Below are 17,148 nucleotides of genomic sequence, written 5' to 3'. Positions count from 1 at the left end.
GTTTGATATACCTTCTCGCAGAAGTGTCTTTAAATTGCTATTGTATTTCAAAATCAAATCTGAATTACAATAGTAAAATTTGGAAAAATATTTACGTAATTTATAATAACGGTAGCCCTGTTGAAGAAGCTTATTTGTAATATATATGTTACGTTCATTGAAATCCTCAACACGACTACATGCTCTTGCAAACCGAATTAACTGAGAAATATATACCCCATAAGATGTAGCCCCATCCAAATGGGGGAAATTTACAATACTGAAATTAAATCATCCCTCTTGTCATAAATTTTGGTATGTAAAAAATTGTCGTAAATAGAGAGATGTAAATCTAGAAATGAAGCAGTATTATCCGAGTTGTTAGTTTTATTGAACTGCAGCTCCCTGTGATAGATATTTTCCACTAACTGATCAAAAAACGGATTATCCATATTAAGTATATCATCCAGATAGCGTGATGTATTATTAAATGCAGTAATAATGTCTGCCTGTGTATCTTGAGAAAGGATGTTTACACAAAGCAAATTTGTAATCCATATCTTTGAATGTGATAAATGTTTTAAATATTTATATTTGTATTATAATGACCTGAACAAACCGGTAACATAGACTATAGGCACCGCTTCATACAATGTTGACAATGTTGCCTCTGTGGCGGAATGAATAAGGTTCAGACTTATAATAACTTGCGAGGGCTCGTTTTGAACTCAGAACCCCGCGAGGTATGTAGAATAAACTTGAAAGTGAAAGCTCGGTTATTTCTATAATATCCGTTTGTGTTCGAATCATCCTTTACCAAGACTGGAATTTCGCCATATTACATAAACTGTGTCGGTGAGATTTTTTTAATTTAATTTTTTTTTATTTAATTCAATTTAAAATTTAATTAAATTTTTAAAAAATCCATACAAAACATTTTTTACATTCTTGTAGGCACGATTGTCGTCCGGTTTGATATATCGTGTTCATTTATACACTGTAATCAAATTTGTTGAATTTTTCATGAATTTGATTGATCAACGAAGTGACGAGCAGTACTATTTGTGATTTATTTCCGTGAGCTGTGTGTTATTTTCCTTGAGATTAGATTGTACGTGCCTCATTACAAAATAGATTTATAAGATCATTTAAGAACAATGAGTGTACGGGTAACAACAATAAATGACGAGATGGATATAAAAATCATATTTGTATTAGAAGTATCATTTGTCTTATTCATACTATATTCTTCGATTATTTTTTTGCGGCATACGACAAAATATGCAGTGGAGTTTTGGAGTTGAGTCATGGAGTGATGATGATGATGATGATGATAAAAAAGCTCATTACAGTTCAATATTGGTAAAAAGACCATAAGAATTTTTCTGATGCTGACGTTAGTGATGATGATGATTTAAAAATTAAAACCTAATATACAGTTATGACATTTAATTGAAGTATCACTTCAAAATAAATGTTTTAATTACACTTTCATCATCACAAACGTCAACAATTTTCATCAGTAACAACAATATAGATCATCATCATTATCACTCCATATTTTGCCAGTCGGGGGAACATTATTCTTAGTAGTAACAGAATTTATCAGCAGTTGTTACTATTTCAGTGAGCATGGCAATTTTTATTCTATACAGTAAGATTCTTGGTTTGTACGGCTCCTAATAAAACACTGAGCCCTATCAAAATTGGATACTAGTATACAATTCAATATAATGTTAACAAAGTTCATGCAAACGATAATTAAAATCAAATAGATCTAATAGTGGAATATTAAAGGAATTTTAGTTTAGTATCAAGATCAGTCGCAATATTCTAGGTAACAGTTATAAAGTTTTAAATTGAATGGAAATGCATTTTTAAATGTCAAAATGTAGTTTTAAATGTGAAAATGTAGTTTTAAATATAAAAATATAGTTTTAAATGTAAAAATATGGTTTTAAATGTAGTAAACGTTATAAAAAGTTGTAGTTATTATGAATATAATTGATTGTTTACTGGCACTGTTAAATAAACGGCAAATTATTTAACTGTTTTTGGCTTTTAAAAAATATTTAAAATACAGTTATATGCCACAAAGAGAACACTCCACACTTAAACACTGAAAGGTTTATAAAAACTGCTTCAGAAAGTATTAATTATTATCCTCGCTAACACATTCCTTAAACACTAACGTATATAGTTTGTTAATAAAAGTGGTAACATACCTCTACTGTTTAGTCCAATTTATGTACTGAATACGTGTGTAGTTTGATGACTCATTGCGGGAAAACCCAGACAACTAAGCAACAGACGGTCGATGCTTGGATAATTAAAATGTGTTTAAATTAATTATTGTGTATTAATTCTGTCAAAGAACCCAGTAACAGTTTCATGGAATCTAAGTGTTCATGGATTGCAGTAACAGGCATGTATTGAGTGATCCTGAAGCCGTTTCTATTTTAACATCGGTGATTAGGGTATGATAAGGCCTAAAAAAAAAATCTTTGTTTCCGGTAACATGCTCAAAAAAAATAGGGTAGGTAGGTCGGAAAATTTATTTTTTTTGGAAATTTTTTTTATTAAGGGAGACTTTTCGGAAATTATTTTTTGTCAAAAAATGATTACAAATAAGGGGGTTATGCCTTTAGAGCATCAGTAAGTTGATTTCTAACATCACTGGCCATGTTTAAAGCATAAAAAGTGCAGTTTTGCATCTTTTTGTTAAAAAGTTGAAAAAAATATTCTCCAAGGCCATAAAAACATTTAGGGTCTGGCCAAAAATTTAGGGTAGGTCGGGATACCGGAAACAAACAATTTTTTTTTTACGCCTAAACATATAAATCGTTCGGAGGGTTGACTGAATATTCAAATACCAAAGAATGCTATTCGTTGCCATTCCTATAATATATCTATTCATTTTTTCGTATAATAATAACACTACCTTGTTTGTCATGGAATTTTATCTGGCGAATGTGGTTTTGGTAGACCGAACTGTTTACAAAACACTCCCACCGGAAGTCTGTGTTTCCTGATAAATGCGGTGAATTTTTGGTAATAATGCTGTAAAACCGATACATGAGAACGTACTACGAAAAGATGTAGATTTAATTAACATTGAAGATGTTCACCGTCGTGCTTTTTAATACCCAGTGATATCTTATAGTATTTGGTGTAATCGATGATCAGTTGGTTTATGTAGGACTGTGTTCTGACCCTATGTTTTGTTCATATGAGGAGAGATCGAACAGGTATAAATGTTCTAAAAATAGAACTGCTGATAAGCCACATTCCTGTCAGTATTGAAAGGTCGTACAAACTTCGAGAGTATGGGTTAGTTAAGACTGGCTCCCGTCCCTATGTTTGTTCTTATTTACATATATCAGTTTTCTTCATTAAGAGGGAAGTAACTCCAGAAGGTTGTTTCTACATTGACATTCTTTATTGCCCCTGGCTCCAAACATAGGGCTGGTGAAAGTTGGCTACCAGTGTCTCACAAATTTGTGAGACAAATTCCCATTAATTTATTTTAGTGACAAACTGCTGCTATTACTGTGATGTGTTACCTAAGGGTTTCATCATTTAATGAGCCGCAGCTAATTTACCGATTTATGGCCTGCCATCAGCTTGTATTGGCTTATCAGACAACTGGAATGTGCATTTACATATTTATCAGAGGATTTGTGATCTCATGATCAAGAATTAAATCATTTTAAACTTCACTTTTAATGATGAAATGGATGAAGCTATACTTAAAAGTTTTAAAATATGAACAAATAAGACCAAACCAAAAGCATGTTATAAAAGAATATTTAAAAGGAAATTATTTTTTATTCTGTTGACTAACTGGCAGCGGCAAAAGCTTAACTTTAGAAATTGCCCCAATTGCATTTGCTTTTTTTATGCCCCCACTTTGGGGGGGGGGGATATAGATTTGCCCTTGACCGTCCGTCTGTCCGTCCGTCCGTCCGTCCTTCCGAGAATGTTGTGTCGCGCCTAGCTCCAAAAGTATTTGACGTAGAGTCACAAAACTTTACAGGAATGTTGGTCAGCATGTGTAGTTGTGCACTGGGGTTTCGCGTCCGGATTCATTCAGTCGTGTAGGAGTTATGGCCCCTTACTTTGTAAAAATTGGTCATTTTAGTGTTGTGTCGTGCCTATCTCTAAAAATATTTGACGTAGAGTCACAAAACTGTACAGGAATGTTGGTCAGCATGTGTAGTTGTGCACCTGGGGTTTCGCGTCCGGATTCATTCAGTTGTGTAGGAGTTATGGCCCCTGACTTAGAAATAAATGGTCATTTTAATGTTGTGTCGCGCGTAGCTCCAAAAGTATTTGACCTAGAGTCACCAAAGTTTACAGGAATGTTGGTCAGCATGTGCAGTTGTGCACCTGGGATTTCGCGTCCGGATTCATTCAGTCATGTAGGAGTTATGGCCCCTGACTTAGTTAAAAATTGGTCATTTTAATGTTGTGTCGCGCGTAGCTCCAAAGGTATTTGACCTAGAGTCAACAAAGTTTACAGGAATGTTGGTCAGCATGTGCAGGTGTGCACCTGGGGTTTCGCGTCCGGATTCATTCAGTCGTGTAGGAGTAATGGCCCCTGACTTAGTTAAAAATTGGTCATTTTAATGTTGTGTCGCGCGTAGCTCCCAAAGTATTTGACCTAGAGTCACCAAAGTTTACAGGAATGTTGGTCAGCATGTGCAGTTGTGCACCTGGGGTTTCGCGTCCGGATTCATTCAGTATTGTAGGAGTTATGGCCCCTGACCTAGGAAAATCTTTGTGTCCTTTGTCATGTAGCGGGGGCATCTGTGTCCCATGGTTCAGCCATCAGATAAAACTGTGCTATTTTAGAGGCTTAAAAGTTTCTGATAAAATGTTTCCAGAACTAATATAAAAAATAACCATGCAGCCAGGGAGCCAGGCTAGGGTTAGTTTAGTAATGTTTTTCCCTATAATAGTCTCTTAAGAAGGTAATATCTTCCTCTTGGCGCCCTTGTTCAAACAACTTCCTTTGCAATCGATGCTATAACTCGTTTTTTTCGACTTGCATGCCACTGGTCAGAATTTGTCTGCTCACGGGTGTTGGAATCTTTATAGGGTTTTATTTCTGTACAAGTTAATTTGAAAATGTTTATAGCCGAGTCTATCAGTTTCTTTAGTGTTAATTTTTCAACATCATAGTCACTGTATTTTATCTAGAGTACCTGCTGCATCATACTTGCAGAGCTGCTGTTTGATAGACTTGCTATAAAATTGTCCACAAACTTTTTTTCATCAACACTCTATGATCTCGGATCAAACATTATAATATGGTCAGGTTTTAATTTTTGTTGCAGTCAGAACTTTGACATTATTGTGGGTTACGCTTGTTTTTACCAGTATTCCACGTGCAAAATTTACTTGTTGGAGCTACTTGATTTCCAAATTCCATTACGAAACAATTAATGCAGCAATGTGATTACATCTACCCATTGACGAGGCTTTACAATTACATCCCGCTCCATAACCTTTCCAGACGTTGACTTCAACATAACACAGATATTATAATTTGTTTTTACAGTGTAGGAAGCCATTACCTTGGAAATCCTCTTTAATTTGGTGTTTCACATTCTTTACTTGTCCGCCTTCCTTTCAACATTGGTTAAGAGGTGTTGATTCTCACTATCACTGCCGCTATCGTTGTATTTGCAGTTGCTATTATGTGTTCATATATAGTACCATAACAAAACCATTTAGGCAGGTCACCGGCTGGAAAACTCTTCCATCCTTTCGTTGAAAAGTTGGAACGTTCACTGAGCTGTCCACTTCTCCGAGCACCTTGGCTAGGACTTTAGTAACTTTCTGCTCATACCATCAACCGCCATCAATGGATATAATAATATTTTCTTCACCACCAGCTTCAATGCAAGCTTTACATCTGAAAAGATTTGTGAAAAAGACTTATCTGTCTGGTGATTAAAGGCACGTTTGTTTACATGTAAGTATGTCAGATAACATCTGCAATTGGTTGTTCATGGACTCAAACCGTTTATAAAAAGATCTTTAGAATGACCACCACCAAAGTTTATTTATTTCTTATCCTTAAAACTGATTTTACCTCATTTTCTGGTATATCATTTCATTTTCCTGGTATTAAACTTAATATCAATTTTATTACATTTTCGCACTTCAAAAGATATTGTGTTTTAAAAACAAGTTGTAACTAAAAAAAACAATCATTTGAAATGTTTTAGCTACTTATTACATTTTGGGCGTAAACAAAACAAAAACAAAAAGATATGGTATTCTGGTACTCACCTCTCAATCAAAACTGTCTTTTTTTCAGATATATTTAAACTTCTACACTCTAACCAGCGTTTTAATTCACAAACAGAATGTTCTGTAATATCACTGCAATGAAACTTTGCACCTGGGACATCCTTTTCTGTTAATTTTACCGAGAAAACGTTTTCTGATGTTACCATTGTTTTATAAGGGGCATACAAGGTTTTTTGCCAAACTCCTCGAAAATCAATGAAAAGGCCATTAATCTATCCTAAATGATGTAAAATGGTGATAAATGGTTGAAAACTCTTAAATGCCTTGTATTTATGGAATTTAGACCCAATTTCCGACCAGGTACGTGGTCCTATTTTGGTCGAATTTATAGTTAGTGCCTTTTCTCACATTTTAGCTCTGCAAATGTCTAACTATTATTGAAATTAGCATGTTTCTGATTGAAAATACCAATAATCTTAACGATTAAAGGGATCTTGAATCAAAATTGCATGAATATTGTAATAAAATTTGAGATATTGCTTGCACAGGGCTAAATTTCGCGTATTTTAATGATTGGGGGTGACCTGTAATAAATGCTCATTTCTCTTGATTTTCTCAATATTTTGCAACTAAACTAGGCAGAAGTGTCCTTGAGAATGGATGCTAATTCTGGAAAAAAATCAAACAAAAAAATTCTTATAGGCAGATCACTACCAAATAAAATGTAAGCCTCCGCTGGTCTAGTCACAAGTAGTCCAAATATTAATAGTGCTAATCTTTCTCCCTTTCCTCGTGCCTTTTCTTAATAGCATCGTGTTACTCTACCACGTTTCAGTATGTATACTTTAGCATTCTATCGAAATCGGCATGTTCCTATCGCATGCTAGGTAAAAATGGCGGCGTAAGAGGGTCAGTAACAAACCCAATAATTGATTTGTTTTATCGACCACTTAATTACTTCTCGAAAGGTCTCTAGATCTGAAGGTGGTAGTAGGATCCTTTTGAATTTGATATGAAGTCAGCGACCTTAACCACTCGGCCACGAAGGCCCCCGTGACGGATCTGACAGTAAAAATCATTTCTATCTGACAACATATTAAGCTTTTGTGTTCCTGAAAAAGGTACGAGCAGCAAATTCGATGAACATTTTTTCAATTTGATGAAGCCTTCATTTACAAGACAAAAATAGATTTAATTAATAACAAAAATACATGTCATCGCTATTTTCCAGCTGGTGAGTTCTGTGTTCAATTTATACTCTCTCTCATACATTCATTTCCTAGCAACCGTACAATTTGCAATTATGATTCATAATACAAAAATGAATATTCAATGTAGTCTTCTGAAAATCAGTCTACACCAATCTGGAAAATTAACTTCTTATCCAACCTGCAGACAACAACGAGCACATGCAAGTATTGCTAAACAGGGTTTGAGCTAATTAAATGAGTAGCTATTTGATACATTCGCTTATATCCAGTTTCGGTGGAATCAATGTATTAATTCATAGATTCCTGTTATATTACTGAGTCCCACAATACATTTGGGACTGTCAGCGCAGTATTCGCGAATATAACCACAGCAAATCCAATGTTGTTGTTTTTTTCATGGACGAACCTAATAAAGTTAAGACAGCAACCTAAATGTTCTATCTATCATACCTACTGATTTAAAAATCATTTTAATTAAAATTACCAAGCAATAGGTGTGTGTGCTCCTTAAACAACATTTTAAAATTAATACGCCACTAATGTATGTGGCCAATCTATACAGCCTTTTTCTACTTTGAATTGAAATAGCTCCAACATAAAAATCCCTGTAAAATAAAAGTGGAAAAACTAAGCCTGATTTTATATTTTGTAAATGACTTCTGAATAATGAAAAAAACTTGATATTACTGCCAAGTGAAGTTCAGTCGCAAGTTGGATACCCATTCTCGTCAGGCCAACATTAGACATGGGTTCAATTTATCGACAGGCCATATAAAGCCTAACGCAGCTTGAAAGAAAAAAGGTAAACATTTCCTCGGCGGTCTGTTTCAATAACATTCTTTTCCAAATGCAATATTTCTGGATTTATTTTTCATGAAACCGATGTATGCAAGTTTTATAGCTGGTAAGATTTCTTCGTTAACAGTGGTCAGACTTAAGGCGCTTGAATTAGTACAAAATTTCATAAACACGTTCGAGGCTACATTTCTCGGCCTTATATAGAATTAAAAGATCTCGGAAAGGTTCGATAATATGCATCACTACTACAATAACTCTTTACATGGCCTTGAGTAAGTCAAAACTGTTTTGTTGAATGAACGACATTTATAATCTTGAACAGTTTTGCTTATTTTTTCCATTCGCGAAACTAGTATTGTTTGTTTGTTTGTTTTTGGGTTTTTACGCCGTTTTTCAACAGTAGTTCAGTCATGTAACGGCGGGCAGTTAACCTAACCAGTGTTCCTGGATTCTGAACTAGTATTTCCGAATCACACTACCAAATCTATACTGAGTGAGTCAATAGGCAATATAAAAATTCTTTCCTGTATCTAATAAGTAGAATGACATTTATTAACTTTCGGGTCTTAAGGTATTAAAGGGGGCATTCCCAGGTTTATCTCATTTCATGTGACCTTGAGCTTTTTTCTTCCTGGTATAGGTTATTCATTGACAATATTCATACTGTTATATACAATTAAAGGTTACTACTACTAGCGGTAAAAACAAATGAAATATCTTATATAACAGATCATGAACTAAAAGTCGAATTAATGTACATAGGTAAACAACCCGGTTATATTATATGATAACCTTTGATTCCGTGCGTTAAGCGTAAATATAATATTCAGACGATATAAAAAAACAGCATTGCTACATTTTAATTAAAACATAGGTAAATCAACAGAACTGATGCCCTCTAAATGGCCCAGTAGAATAAGACACATTAGAACGTAATGACCTGCACATTGCCATTGACTAGGGTATAGTAAATTATTCTAACCTACGGTGACAAAACTATTCTCAATAAAACTAACCTATCTGATTATATGCGTTGACTATTTTCAGATATTTATAAAACTTATATATATAATTCGATGTTTGCCTAGAACGGCGCCCTCTTAGCTAAACTTATGACATAAGTTTCAGGTTTAGTTGTAGCATCCGAAAGTAAAGAATGTGCCATATCTGAAAATTTTGTATAAACTTAGGCAGGAGTCATTTAAATGACTGGCTAAAGAATAAAGGTTAAAAGTATGACAATTTGTTTTGGTTTCAGTTTATCTAGGTCAGTGACTAAAATAGTGACACATACTTCCTCATATATTATCCACGTTTGATTTACATACTGATATTACATTTTAGATAGATTAATTTCTACAATGTAGTGAGTTAATAATGTTACACATGATAATTGCTTTTTTTCTAAGTTGAGCAGGAAGAGAACAAAGAAATTATTTTCCGAATCAGGAAAATAAACTCCGAATGGATATCTAAAATAATTTAAACCCGCCATTTCGTTTTACATCGCCACGGAAACAATATGATCGTCATTTTGATCAAAATATTCGATGTTCGTGACTGTCTTATTTTTAATTCTTATACTACTGATAATGATTTGAACTGTTCTACGAGACAGAATGCACATATTATAGGAATGGTGTAGATCTACGAGTAATGTATACTGAACGAATGAAATATCAAGATCATTTGGAATGAATTTTAAAACTATAACAAGAATAATTTTTGAGCTTCTTTCCAAATCATTAGCAGAAGCAGTTGCTTACGGTGCATGTTTGTAAGACGAAATGCGGATAACATATGTTATTTTAAAAGAAAAACCTATAAATAACAATGAAAATAAACGTTCAAGGAAGTCTTCCTTTTCGATAGATAATAGAAAAATGTCGACACTTTAAAAGGACAAGTCAACGCACACATGATACCAAAATCCCCCTTAACCAGGCCCTTCCTAATTAATATGTAACATGAAATACCATCTTACCAACAAGTGTGTGAAGTTGGCGAGATGTTCGACATTCGACATTGAACATTGGATAAGAGAACGACATTGAACATTTAAAGCGTGAAGTTGGCAATAAATTAAACATTCGACATTGAACATTAGATTTCAGAAAGACAATGGACATTCGAATCAAAAACAACAATGGACATTCGAATCAAAAACGACATTGGACATTCGATTTCAGAACGACATTGAGCATTCGAACACAGAACGACATTGGACATTCGAATCAAAAACAACATTGGACATTCGATTTTAGAACGACATTGGACATTCGATTTCAGAACGACATTGGACATTCGATACCAGAACGACATTGGACATTCGATTTCAGAACGACATTGGACATTCGATACCAGAACGACATTGGACATTCGAACCCAGAACGACATTGGACATTCGATTTCAGAACGACATTGAGCATTCGAACACAGAACGGCATTGGGCATTCGAATCCAAATCAACATTGGACATTCGATTTTAGAACGACATTGGACATTCGATACCAGAACGACATTGAACATTCGAACACAGAACGGCATTGAACATTCGAACACAGAACGGCATTGGGCATTCGAATCCAAATCAACATTGGATTTCAGAACGACATTGGACATTCGATTTCAGAACGACATTGGACATTCAATACCAGAAAGACATTGGACATTCGAACCCAGAACGACATTGGACATTCGATTTCAGAACGACATCGGACATTCGAATCCAGAACGACATTGAACATCCGAATCCAGAACGACATTGGACATTCGATTTCAGAACGACATTGGACATTCGATTTCAGAATGACATTGCACATACGATTCCAGAACGACATTGGACATTCGAATCCAAAACAACATTGGACATTCGATATCAGAACGACATTGGACATTCGATTCCAAAACGACATTGGACATTCGATACCAGAACGACATTGGTCATTCGATTTCAGAACGACATTGGACATTCGAACACAGAACTACATTGGATATTCGAATCCAAATCAACATTAAACATTCGATTTCAGAACGACTTTGGACATTCGATTTCAGAACGACACTGTACATTCGATACCGAAATGACACTGGACATTCGATTTCAGAACAACTTTGGATATTCGATACCAGAATACATTGGACATTCGATACCAGAACGACATTGGACATTCGAATCTAAACGATATTGGACATTCGAATCAAAAACGACATTGGACATTTTCGATACCAGAACGACATTGGACATTCAAACCCAAAACGACATTGGACATTCGAATCAAAAACGACATTGGACATTCGAACACAGAACGACATTGGACATTCGAATCCAAATAAACATTGGACATTCGATACCAGAACGACAATGGACATTCGAACCAGAACGACATTGGACCTTCTATTTCAGAACGACATTGGACATTCGATTCCAGAACGACATTGGACATTCGATATCCGAACGACATTGGACATTTGATTTCAGAACGACATTGGACATTCGAATCCAAATAAACATTGGACATTCGATACCAGAACGACATTGGACATTCGAACCCAGAACGATATTGGACATTCTATTTCAGAACGACATTGGACATTCGATTCCAGAACGACACTGGACATTCAATACCGGAATGACAGTGAACATTCAAATCCAAAACAACTTTGGACATTCGATACCAGAACAACATTGGAAATTCGGTTCAGAACGACATTGGACATTCGAACCCAAAACGACATTGGACATTCGAATAAAAAACGACATTGGACATTCGATACCAAAACGACATTTGACATCCGAATCCAGAGCAACATTGGACATTCGAACCCAGAACGACATTGGACATTCGAATCCAAAACAACACTGGACATTCGATTTCAGAACAACATTGGACATTCGGTTCAGAACGTTATTAGACATTCGATACCAGAACGACATTGGGCATTCTATTTCAGAACGACATTGGACATTCGAACCCAGAACGACATTGGACATTCGCTACCAGAACGACATTGGACATTCGAATCAAAAACGACATTGGACATTCGATACCAGCAAGACCTTGGACAGTCGAATCAGAAGCGACATTAGCCATTCGAACACTTAACGACATTGGACATTCAAATCAAAAACAACATTGGACATTCGATTTCAGACCGACATATCCCTATGTCGTTCTGGTATCGAATGTCAAATGTCGTTCTGGAATCGAATGTCAAATGTCGTTCTGGTATCGAATGTCTAATAACGTTCTGAAATCGAATGTCCAATGTCGTTCTGGTATCAAATGTCCAATAACGTTCTGAACCGAATGTCCAATGTGTTCTGGTATCGAATATCCAAAGTTGTTCTCAAATCGAATGTCCAATGTCATTTCGGTATCGAATGTCCAGTGTCGTTCTGAAATCGAATGTCCAAAGTCGTTCTGAAATCGAATGTCCAATGTCGTTCTGGTATCAAATGTCCAATAACGTTCTGAACCGAATGTCCAATGTTGTTCTGAAATCGAATGTCCAATGTTGTTTTGGATTCGAATGTCCAATTTCGTTCTGGAATCGAATGTCCAATGTTGTTCTGAAATCGAATGTCCAATGTCGTTCTGAAATCGAATGTCCAATTTCGTTCTGGAATCGAATGTTCAATGTTGTTCTGAAGTCAAATGTCCAATATCGTTCTGAAATCGAATGTCCAATGTCGTTCTAGCATCGAATGTGCAATGTCGTTTTTCATTCGAATGTCCAATATCATTTTGGGTTCGAATGTCCAATGTCGTTCTGGTATCGAATGTCCAATGTTGTTCTGGTATCAAATGTCCAAAGTTGTTCTGAAATCGAATGTCCAATGTCATTCCGGTATCGTATATCCAGTGTCCTTTCTGAAATCGCATGTCCAATGTCGTTCTGAAATCGAATGTGCAATGTCGTCCTGGTATCGAATGTCCAATGTCGTTCCGGAATCGAATGTCCAATGTCGTTCTGAAATCGAATGTCCAATGTTGATTTGGATTCGAATGTCCAACGAGTTCTGTGTTCGAATGTCCAGTGTCGTTCTGAAATCAAATGTCCAATGTCGTTCTGATATCGAATGTCCAATGTCGTTCTGGAATCGAATGTCCAATGTCGTTCTGAAATAGAATGTCCAATGTCGTTCTGGGTTTGAATGTCCAATGTCGTTCTGGTATCGAATGGCCAATGTCGTTCTAAAATCGAATGTCCAATGTTGATTTGGATTCGAATGCCCAATGCCGTTCTGTGTTCGAATGCTCAATGTCGTTCTGAAATCGAATGTCCAATGTCGTTCTGGGTTCGAATGTCCACTGTCGTTCTGAAATCGAATGTCCAATGTCGTTCTGGTATCGAATGTCCAGTGTCGTTCTGAAATCGAATGTCCAATGTCGTTCTAAAATCGAATGTCCAATGTTGTTTTTGATTCGAATGTCCAATGTCGTTCTGTGTTCGAATGTTCAATGTCGTTCTGAAATCGAATGTCCAATATCGTTTTGGATTCGAATGTCCAATGTTGTTTTTGATTCGAATGTCCATTGTCTAATGTTCAATGTCGAATGTTTAATTTATTGCCAACTTCACGCTTTAAATGTTCAATGTCGTTCTCTTATCCAATGTTCAATGTCGAATGTCGAACTTCTCGCCAACTTCACACACTTCTTACCAACACGGTTTAAATTTTCAGTCAAAACAAATTTGGATTACAAGAGAACGGAAAGTATGGAATTACGACACCTTCTCTGAACGAAGCCATATGGTCGAACATACGGTTACAGTGTAGGTATTCAGCGAAATCTCGTATTTCCAACCAGTGGAACCATGCTACATTTCAAAAAGCAAAAACTGTTTTCATTTTTGTAATTAAACTTTTTGTTATTAAAAAATCCAAAGGTTTAAATCAAACACCAGAAGCTGTTTATTGTCTGAATAAACTCGAAACTTTCCAATATGACTGTTGATAAAAATGCTGGAATGGACGGTATGTTAATGATCTGCTGCGATTACCAGTGTTCTGTATTAAGATTTTGGACCCGTAATGACAGTCGGTAAGTTACGTATTCCCCGTAAGCGATTTTGGCATTGTTCGTTTTTTACGGAAAACGAGGTACACGTTCAGCTACATATATGTCCGAAGAATGCCGAATTGCATATCAAGAGTACGTAATCATACGAAAATTGCCGAGTGTCATTATGGATTCTGTGCTTTAAACAAGTGCATAACTTACATTCTATTTGTTACAAGTCTTGCCAACATATAATTCATCTTACAGAATTGTTTAGGTGATCATCACGTTGTATAATATAATTACATTTTGTTTTTAAATTGTGCTCGTTCTTTACATTATTTAACAAATAATCAAGGCATTCGAGTGGTTTGTCGTCTAATTTATCACGGTACAGAGTTCAGATGCGCAGGAATTTAATATCCAAGCATCTGAACAATGAACCGTGGTAAATAAGACGACAAACTACAAGAAGGCCTTGATTGTTTTCATTCTTACATGGTCATTGAAATATTATGATTAAAATTATGCTGGGCGTCATTTATCCGAGTAATAACGAACCGAACGTCTTGCATCAATATAACGTCATAATTGACGTCATAATGTTCTCTTACCGGCCCGCGCGTCAATTGTTGTTTATCGCAGCATATACAGAGCTTGAACTTCTTCTTTGTTTAACTGGCAGACAAATCGATCCATGTTAGAATGAACGCCAACGACGTGCCTTAGTGGTTACTAGTACGTCTAAACCTAACCTATTGGAAGTTATATTACGTTTTATAGTAAGATATAATTTTAGAAATAATTTATAGCAAAACAGTGTTTTAACACTATTTATACACAATGGGCGGTTATACGTCGAGCGTAATAATATCACAAGGGCGTAGCCCGAGTGGATTATTTCGTACGACGTATAACCACCGGAGTGTATAAATAGTGTTAAAACACGGTTTTGCTATAGATTATTTCGATTTTTATACGCCTTTTATAGTAAAATTTAGATCAAATGTGATAAAACTGTTTCTTCGCGGATGTATGGCGCCAAATGGTAGGTCGTCACGCTCCTTTGTTTATACACGTCTCAGGATACGTCTTGCGGAATAGTTCAGTTAGAGCGTAAATGATGGCGAATTACCAACTCAGTGTGTGTGTGTGTGTGTGTGTGTGTGTGTGTGTGTGTGTGTGTGTGTGTGTGTGTGTGAATTAATCAAATAGAGTGCTATGTGACGTTTCGTTTTCGATGCGTACATGGCGCTAAATATCACGTCGACGTGACGTCAACATAATATTGTTGTGATAACTTAAGCATTGCCTAGTCATATTAGAATATACCCGTTCCTGAATGCATATTAATAAGTTTTGCAATTATTCGTTTTTTCTTGTTTAAATCACTAAGCGTGATAAATTCATTGTGGAAATACGTGAATGTAAGATCCATTTCATCACATGTTAGCTTCTTTCTGCTGGACCATCGAAATCTCTTCTTCCTTTACCTATACAGGCAACGTCAATTCGACCAACGACTTCAATATTTGCCGTCAACATCAAAATTTTAGTACACTAAAGTTAGTGAATACCAAATCATTCAGTATACTTTACAGCTTAATTTTATTCCCACGACGTCAAAGATAATATAACAAGTAGTATAAATCCTTTTCACGAAGTCAATCATAAGATAATAGGCAGTATGAAGTCGAATATAAGGTAACAGGTAGGTCAAACTCCCAGCAGCGCACTACATTAACCAAATGACCATGAAATCACGTGACAGTTGAAAAGTTTTCTTATTTTCAAACCTACATTAGCCTTAAGTCTTTGAAAGGTATTCAGAACAATTTCAATAAATAAAATTTGATTTGAAGAAACAGATAATCAAAATCTTGATAAAAGTGTGTCTCTTTACTGTAGGAGGAGACCACTCATATGAGATTGAGGTAGTATCGATTCTTTTTCGCAACGTCAAACATAAGATAATAGGTAGTATAAACCCTTTTTGTATTTTACAAGGAACCTTTAAACGTTGTTTTTTCTCACTCTGTCCCTCTGGTCAGATCGCTCTGTGTCTGTACTAGTAAAGGATGAATTATGCGCCCTGTGTGGCTGCATTTGAACTATGTAAAGCGCCTTTGAACGCGAAATGGATCATGAAAAGGGCGCTATATAAATCTGGTATAATAATAATAATAATAATAATAATAATAGTTTATCTAATAAACTTGATTTGCCACCGTTATGTAACTTCATCGTGTTGTCCATACATATCACTCTTTCTTCAAAATTTGGACATAAGAAACAGTATAACGCAATATTATTTAAACTGATATTTGATCAGCATTATAAAAGTCAAATTGAACAAATCGAACTGAAATGGGAATGGTATTTTTATTAGTAGATTTTGTATGCGGTAGGTAAATCAACTATTTGCGGTTAACCAAGTATTTCATTTATTCTAGGAGCGAAGGAATGTCGGTTTATTAGTTTCACTTTCAGTTTCAGGTTCTGTAGATAGTGCTGATGAAGCATGACTTGTTTTTAATATATTATTGAACATCATATATGTTTTAATCTTGTTTAAAGGAATATAATTTTAGTCGTTGTTTTTTGGTTCGTGTCGTTGTTGAATCGCCAAGTGTAAAAGTTTCAGTATGGTCATAATAAACATACACTGTCAGTTTTCAGTTCCTTTTAATAATGCCCGCCCGCTTAGCTCAGTAGGTAGAGCGTCGGTCTAGGGATCGCGGGGTCGCGGGGTCGCGAGTTCGATCCTTGGGCGGGGCGTATGTTCTCCGTGACTATTTGATAAACGACATTGTGTCTGAAATCATTAGTCCTCCACCTCTGATTCATGTGGGGAAGTTGGCAGTTACTTGCGGAGAACAGGTTTGTACTGG

At 35.7% G+C, this 17,148-nt stretch overlaps 1 protein-coding gene across 1 annotated transcript in view; it reads left to right on the top strand.

The window, feature by feature from the left end:
- The first annotated feature begins 1,260 nt into the window (after window positions 1-1,260).
- Window positions 1,261-17,148, top strand: part of LOC128547787 (keratin-associated protein 5-5-like) — a 44,914-nt gene continuing 29,026 nt past the window's right edge. The window contains exon 1 of the mRNA XM_053520976.1: window positions 1,261-1,341. Within this exon, the coding sequence (XP_053376951.1) occupies window positions 1,261-1,341 (81 nt within the window). The remainder of the gene's footprint in view (window positions 1,342-17,148) is intronic.

Source organism: Mercenaria mercenaria, chromosome 13, assembly GCF_021730395.1.
Source record: "Mercenaria mercenaria strain notata chromosome 13, MADL_Memer_1, whole genome shotgun sequence".
NCBI lineage: Eukaryota > Metazoa > Mollusca > Bivalvia > Venerida > Veneridae > Mercenaria > Mercenaria mercenaria.
This window is presented reverse-complemented; position numbering and strand designations above follow the sequence as displayed.